Below are 8,522 nucleotides of genomic sequence, written 5' to 3' on the forward strand. Positions count from 1 at the left end.
ACGTATGAGAAGGCATGAGATACCACACCCAAACGAGGTTTTCTTGAGAATGCTTTTGTCCGGCACCCTTTGTGCATCAGACAAAGTGTTGTTCATAGAAGACTCATGACTCTGGTGACCATTAGGAACCCCTGTTTCTATCCAAGACTAGAACCTACCTGTGAGTTGGGGTGGGGTTTACAGGAAAACAAGCCTTCATTATACCTAGTTTTCTCAGAATTTGAAATGGCATCAAACCCTTGATCCTGTTACATTTGACCCACAACAGTTGCTCAGATTTTATGGAGACCTTGATCACGTTGCATTCATAAGCATTTGTTGACATCATTTTGACATGCATGTTATTTTATTTCCAGGTTTTCTAGTCTTTGATTCTTGTTGTTAAGCTATCTTTGAAGATGAACACTGTTAAGAAGGTCAACTACATATACAACATCATCTACAAGTTCCCAAGCCCAGTTCTGGATGATCTTCTCAAGCTAGCTAAGAGGTCTCCCCCTAACAATCTTGATGTCTTTAGAAAGGATTATGGAAGGATTTTAGGTTACCTAGAAGCTTCTCTCGGTGAATACCATAGGGATGATGTTCATACCTTGCTACAGTTTTATGATTGCACTTTGAGATGTTTCATGTTTTCGGATTATCTGTTAGCTCCAACTTTGGAAGATTATTCCAGTATCTTGGACATCCCTATCTTGCACCAAGTACCTTTTCATGCTTCCATGAATAAACCTAATGCTCCTCAGGTTGTCGCTGCTCTTTATTTGAATGAATTTGTTGTGAAGGCTAACTTTAAGAAGAAAGGAAGTATTTATGGTTATCATTTGAGTTTTCTGTTGAAAGAAGTTGTTAGTATGGCTGACAAGGAAGATTGGAAGGCTTTCAATGCTGTTCTAGCTTGTTGTATTTATGGGATTATGTTATTTCCTGATGAAGTGAAGTTCGTTGATGAGAATGTTATTGTTATCTTCATTCAGAGGAATCCTGTGCCAACTCTCTTAGGAGATGTTTATCATTCCATACACTCTAGGAGTTTTAAAGGGAAGGGTGGTGTCGTTTATTATTCTACGCCACTGTTATACCATTGGTTTAGAAGTCATCTTGCTTGCCAATGTGCTTTTGTTGATACCCAAGACACCTTGAAGTGGTCCCAAAGCATGATGAGACTCACCTCCAAGGATATTGACTGGTACAAGCATAGTTTGAGCAAGCCGGAAAGTAAATAAGTGATCTTTAGTTGTGGGGAGTTTCCCAATGTGCCTCTCTTAGGGATGAGGGATGGCATTAATTACAATCCAACTCTTTCCCAAAGTCAATTAGGGTATGCTTTGAAAGATCCCCCCGAGAACAAAGACGTACAAGAATCCTTCTTTAATGATGTTCCTGATAGTACTGGATGGATGGAAAGAGCTGCAAAAGCATGGGGAAGTATTCATCTGAAGGGAAGAAAGATTATGCAATCTATTCACCTTATGTTAAGTTGATTAAGGAAAGGAACAAATACGTCACTGGCCTTTCTCTCTAAAAGATACTTTGTATCCGTAAGAGCCTGATCAGCCAGATGATGTGCATAAGGGATCCTATAACCAGATTCAAGCTCAGAATCTTCGACTACATGCAAATAAGGAAGAGTTAGGAGTGAAGCTTCTTGTGGCCAGTCAAGGGAAAACTCAATTATCTCACAAGCTCAAGAAGGTTCAAAGAAAAATGGATGGGGTTGTGAAAGTGAAGAAGAGATCAAGGTTTGTAGATGCTAGAGGAAGCACGTCTGTTTCTGTTGAAGTTCATAAGAAGATTCTTAAAAAAGATGAAGTGAAGATCAAGCAAAAGCACCGAGATTATGAGGTCCTTAAAGCATCCAAAGCCAAGATGGAAAAAAGATACATAGCCAAGATTGAAGAGTTAGAGAAGCAACTCCGAGCTAAAGATGTCCAATTTAAAGAAGAGAACACTTAGAGGGTAGGGGTGGAAACTCAACTGAAAGGAAGCAACATTCAGTTGGGAAAGGTTAGAGAATAAGTGGCAAGTCTCAATGTTCAGTTGGAGGAAAAAGATGATGATCATGCACAAATTCCGCTTCCGGAATGCAACGAGTGTTAGAAGTTGATTGAACAGTGTCAGTACTTGGATGACATGATTTTTCGAAAGGATGTGGTCATTCAGAGTCTTGTTCTAAGGCGTGATCAAGAGGGAACAAGGAAGCTATTCAACAAGTCCAACAGGTGGAGTTTGAAGTATTTCAATAACGGAGGGACTTTGACCTATACAGAATGGGAAGATTATATTTTGTCTTATCTTTTTTGTGTGGTGGTCACCATCAGGGTTGTTGGTGGGGTCTCTTTATTTTGTACTTTTGTCCTTGGCTAGTTGTCACTCTAAGACCTTAATTTTGACCCTAAGATCCCTCATGCAATTTCATGATAAGCACTAGCATTGGGATCATACCTTGGCATCCTCCTTACCCCTCTTTCATTGGGTTTGTTTTGGGAGAGATCACCAAGCACTTTTTGATTGTATCATACTTGTATTTTATCATTTCACTAACCAAATACCAAAAATATGTCTTTGCATTTTGCCTAACTCTTTTGTAGGAAGGGCATGATTCCATCTAGGGTTTGAGACCCTCATGAACAAAAAGCACAACCAAGAATTGATTGAAGAATGTTTATAAGCTTTATATGAGTCCCAATGTGATCTACATGTTATATTGATCAAGTTTTCTTCAAGAGTTTGAGGGTGATTTGCCTTGGAAACCCTAGTTTGACTAGGTATCTTGAGTAACTTCTCCAACAAGCTATCTCACCAATTGATCAAATTTATCAAAGGAAACTTAAACATTCATCATATTATGCATATATGATCTACCATGAGCCAAAAAATTCAATAGAATTGTGAGTTAGCAAGTTGGTTGATGGTGGTTGGCCAGATGGATGCATCTGATCAAAACTGGGTCTCCCTAGACCCTATCTCCTACAATGTTCACCATATGAAAATGATTCTAAGAGAAATGTTACTCTAATTGACATTCCAAACAACTTCCATGTTGAGACATAGAGCTAGTTTTGCTTGGAAAATCATTTTCTATGTTGAAACATTATAGGTTATTATGTCTAAACCCTAATTTGAAAGTCAACTTCTCAAGGCCATAACTTACTAAATTTTTATGAGATGAAAGATTTCCAAGTTGCAAAATCAAATTCAATGTGTCTACTTTAACTTTTATGTTTGGAGTGGGAGCTAATTCAACTCTTTTGAGCATGTGATATGAGGTTACATTATAGGTCACTTTTGACCTATACCATTGACCAAGTGATATTTCCAAACTTCAAAAATGTATAACTCTATCATTTAAAATCCAAATGACATGAAATTGGTGACCATTTTGAAGGTATTTGAAAGAGCTACAATGTTTATGAAGACACATTTCTCATTTGAAGCTCATATAAAATGTTAAGCAAGGTGGAATGTTGAGACATATGGCTTGACACTTAGAAAAATTTTGATATGTCCAAAATTTCCAAACATCCACCTCAAATTTCTTCAAGTTACAAGCTCCAAATGAAAAAGTGTTGAACATTAAAGTTGTTCCTCTTGATCTCACCTTTACAAAGAGCTCAAATTCATTCATTTTGGACAAGGAACGCATAGGCTGCGCATGGCATGAACACGGTGTCATCACTTAGCAAAGATCAAACTTCAAATCCAAATGCACACTTGCCTTGCAATCCAAGCTAAATTCAGACTACCTAACATTAATTTGTGGACTTATGGCAATGATTTTATGGGCCTATGCGCGCCCATGCACCCATGCATCATCAATGACCAAATTTGGAAAGTGATTTCAAGTGTGCAAATATTAATGGTTTCAGCTATAAATAGAGCCTCATACGCTCAGCAACCAACACACAGTCACACCAGCTTTAATCCCCCATCTCTAACCCTCACTTTACAAAGGATAAACCTGATAAATTCATTTGAATTTGAGGTTGAATTTCCACAACCTTTTAGGCATCTAATCCTTCTTTTGCAAGCAAGTGGAGTGAGATCAAGCACAAGCAAGATCAAGATTAGTTGAATCCAGACCTCCATTGAAGGTATTTTCCAAAAAAATTGATCTCTTCGATTCTCTCAAATTCTTTCTCAATTCTATTGATTCTTTGGTTGTCTGAAGTCCTACCAATATAGGCAAGAAGATTAAGTTGCTTTGAGGCCAAATCGAAGCAACTCAGTTCATGTACCTCAAATTTCAACTCCATGTATCTCTCAATATACTTGGAGTTAGAGTGAATTGAGGCCAGATTCGAACTCAGTGCCATTTTTACTTTGAAATCATGTCCTTGTTTTTAATTTTGGTGATGGTTGATGATGGACCAGTCCATTGAGGTCCACCAGAGAAGAAGACCGGAGCTACATCTCCGGCCATGCGCTAGCATGTCTCATAGCCATAAGATCCATCTCATTTGTTTTAAACTCGTGCGTTCCTTTTGAATACCACGCATGTTACGCGCTGACTCATGTGCACAGTGGAACGCGTGTTTCTGGCCACTTGATCTGCCACCTAAACTAATGAGGCAGATCAAGTTGTCCACGTTTTTTCTGATATTTTAATTTTCATTTTAATTGCATTATTTTCAATAATTCATATTAAATTCAATATTGATCCAAAAAATATGGGACTTTCACCAAAAAATTTCAAATATTTTTCTCTTTCATATTCTGAATTAAAATTATTTTTTGGATCATTATTAATATTTTTCATGAATTAATTGATTTTTCATTTGTTTTTATTTGTTTAAAAATATTTTTAAATGTCCAAAAATTATGAATTTTTTTCTCCAAGGCCCTTTGACCTTGTTTGACCTTTGATAAATCTCATGGCCATTTCTTTGGTGTTTTGATGAGATTTTAGAAATTGGACTAACCATATTTAATTTAAATGCACTATTTTAGTATTTTAATTTGAATAAATGCCAAATAAATTTGTTGACCAATTGTGATGACTTGTTTATGTTTAACTCTTGTTGTTGGGCCTTGGTCAAGATTGATTTGACTTTGTCAAATTAATAGCATTGGATTTAGGGGATTGATGGAATGTACATTCCATCTCTCAAAATGAATGGATGATATTAATTTGCTCATCTATGGATTAGCTTTGTTCCCTAACATTGACGGTTTTGTTGATGTTAACGCCATTAGACTTTTCTTGATTGGGAATCATGTGCCTACTTTGTTGGGTGATATGAATTTCTCTTTGCATCTAAGGAATTCTAAAGGTGGTGGAACTATTGTCTGTTGCATTCCTCTTCTGTACAAGTGGTTTATTTCGCACTTGCCTCAGACGCCTGATGTTGTGGAGAACAAACAATATCTAAGGTGGTCTCAGAGACTTATGTCTCTCACTAACGATGATATAGTTTGGTATGATCCGTCATTAAGCAGTTTGGAGATTATTGATAGTTGTGGTAAATTCTTTAATGTGCCTCTCATTGGTACACAAGGCGGAATTAACTACAACCCTGCTTTGGCTCGTCGTCAACTTGGATTCCCCTTGAGAGACAAACCTAATAACATTATGTTAGAAGGTCTTTTCTATCAAGAGGGTAAAGATCCCCAACATTTGAAGCAGAAGATTGTGTATGCTTTGCATAATGTGCATAGGAAAGGAGGATCCGAGCTTGGTCCGCACAACTGTGTAGCTTTGGAAGCTTACACTCTTTGGGTGAAGAAGAGAGCTATGGAGTTGAAGATGCCTTATCCTTGTGAAAGACCTATGTCTATGGTTGTGGTTGATCCATTAACTCCCCCTAACCAAGATATAGAGGAGTTGGAAGATGCGCTCGCCAAGATGAAGCAAGAGAAGGATATGTGGGAAGAAGCAAGAAGCATGAAGAGTGGCAGTTGGAGTCTAAGGACAAAGATGCACTTATCAAGCTACTTGAAGACCGAGTAACGAAGAGACAGAGAGAGATATAGGTTTCATCTTCTAGCATGCCTCAGCCTTCCGTTGCTTGGAAGAAGATTGTTGATTAGCTTGTCCTCGAGAAGACTCAGATGAAGGCTTCTTTTGAGACCGAGATCCGTCGCATTCAAAGGAAGTACGCGCCTTCAGCCAAATCTTCTAACATTATTGTTAGGGATCCTTAGGATGACTAGTCTCATTTTCTCTTCTATCTTTTTATTTTGGTTTCTGAAATTGTACTCAGTGTAATCCTTCCAATTTATATAAATAAAAAGAGATTTTTTGTCATATCAAATTGATGCAATTGCCATTTAAATATTATATATTTGCAAATGATATAGTAAGTTCCTTGAAAAATAAAAATAATCAAGCATTACATTTCATGCATCATTTGTATAAGCTGGTTTTCACCAAATGTCTGATTAGTGGTTCTTCGGTGCTTTAGCCAAGTTGACTCTCCGGTACAATACCCGAGCCAATCATCAGAAAATCATGTAACATTTGGAGCTAGAGAACAGAGAGCTGAAGGACGAGATTGTCCGCCTGACTGCCATGATGGAGTCAGTTCTTGCTGCTCAGAATCAAGCTTCTCCAACACCTGCAACTCCTCCTATGAGGACTGTTATTTCAGAGGTGACTACTTCTACCGTGCCTGCTGCTACCGCTCACTTCGCGCCGAATATGCTTGCCGTATTCCCATGGGGAATGCCGCCCAACTTTGTGCCTAAAGGCTTTGCGCCAACATTTGCTTCCATGCCGGCATCTAGCCCGGTCATGTTTGTGCCAACTTCCGTTGTCCACACTTTGCCTCGCGCAGAGGATACCATCTATCATTCCGAGCCGTCTGACGGTCTGGATGTTTATGAGAAGATGGACGAGATGAAGATGGCATAAACATAAAATATGAGCTCAAGTGAGAAAAGGGAAAAGACAATATGAATAAATGAGCAAGAAATTAAATTGCATTAAAGTAAATTGTAAGAATTAAATGCTTGAATTAAAAGTTAGTAATTAGTAGTTAATGTTAGTGTGTCATAAGACAATTTAGCGCTATGTTAAGCAATCGTAAGTGGACTAATGTAGTAGTCACACCTATCTGAGGCCGGTCAATAAAACTATAGGCAAATAAACACAAATTAGAGATCATGACTAGTAAGTCAGGCTCCTACAACTTGCCATGCCAAAAGAAAAGAAGAAAGGCCTTGTATGGATTTCAGGTTTTTTGCTTGACGAAGAAGCAACCTATCTTGGACACAAAGCAACTCACTTGATCTTTGATCAAGTTGAGTTTGATTTGGATCAAAGAAGGTTAAGTCTCCCATATGTCAAGGCTAACCACAAATCATTAACTCATTGGTCGAAATAAAAGAAGAAGATCAAGAAGAAAATGAAATGGATAAAGGAGAAATCAAATGGCATAATCAAAACACAATGATCAAATGTGAATGAAAGCAACATCAATCAATGGTAAACAGAAGTGAAATGAAGATTAGAAGTCAATAAAGGTCAAACATATTTTAGGTATTTTTTGGAATTAAAATAAAACATAAAATAAAATAAACAAAACATGGTCAAAATTCAAATTCAATTCAAATCAACTTGGATAAGTCCTATTGAATCATCATAAGTCTAACATGGTCAAACAAAGTTTGACAAATTTTCTCAACATTTTTTGAAAACAGAAACTATTTTAAAACGATTAAAACTCAAGAAAAATAACACAAATGAACTAAAATCTCAAATAAATCTCAAATCAATTAAGAAATTGATGAGAATATTTTTCATAGACTTATCATCATCCGTATGTGTTAAGAAAGAATTTTTGGAATTGTTGAATATCAAAAAGTAATTAAAATGAATTAAAAACTATTAGAAACAATATAATTCAAAAAATATATTAAATGGAATCACAAAAATAATTAAAAGTCAGATTATGAAACTAGATTTTAAAAGAAATTTTTTGCAATTGGTCTCATATTTTTGTGATTGCAAATAAAATAGTTATGAATTTTTTAAAATAAATGGAATAAAAGAAAATAAAACAGAAATTAGAAAAATATTGAAAATCAGGGAGCGCATGATCCATTTCATTAAATGATGTGGACACAATCAAAGGCTCAGAGGCGCGCTTCCATGGTAGGCAAGAGTCAAGCGCGAAACACATTGGATTTAAAAAAGTCAAATAAACAAATAGGACAGGATTAGAACGCTGGAAGGAGATCCAAGGGGCCAGATGATTCCACGTGGGGACGGTGGTGGAAACCACCGTCTTCTCTGGTAAACTAACTGTTTCCGGCCACCAGTTGCAGGTTTTCAAACCTCAACCAAAATGCATGATCCTTATACTAAAATGAAGCTGGGGTGATGTACATCACCCCTGTAACCTCGGATTATCCTCAAGATCTCTATAAAATGAGAAATCTGAGCTTGAATTTCAAGGTGTTCAAATTGAAATGCTCTAAAACATGAAATCAAAGCCACCACTGGCTTGCCTCTTGCACGAGGACTTCAGAAAACCAAATGAAGACAAGCAATTTACATTATATGAAGAGATATAGATCAA

The 8,522-nt window shown here is 36.9% G+C and overlaps 1 protein-coding gene across 1 annotated transcript; it reads left to right on the forward strand.

Moving 5' to 3' along the window:
* The first annotated feature begins 398 nt into the window (after positions 1 to 398).
* On the forward strand, positions 399 to 1,226 carry LOC127101858 (uncharacterized). The gene has a single exon (XM_051039295.1). It carries the CDS (start codon positions 399 to 401, stop codon positions 1,224 to 1,226), a length of 828 nt encoding a protein of 275 aa, XP_050895252.1.
* Positions 1,227 to 8,522: the final 7,296 nt, after the last annotated feature.

Source organism: Lathyrus oleraceus, chromosome 1 (assembly GCF_024323335.1).
Source record: "Lathyrus oleraceus cultivar Zhongwan6 chromosome 1, CAAS_Psat_ZW6_1.0, whole genome shotgun sequence".
Classification (NCBI taxonomy): domain Eukaryota; kingdom Viridiplantae; phylum Streptophyta; class Magnoliopsida; order Fabales; family Fabaceae; genus Lathyrus; species Lathyrus oleraceus.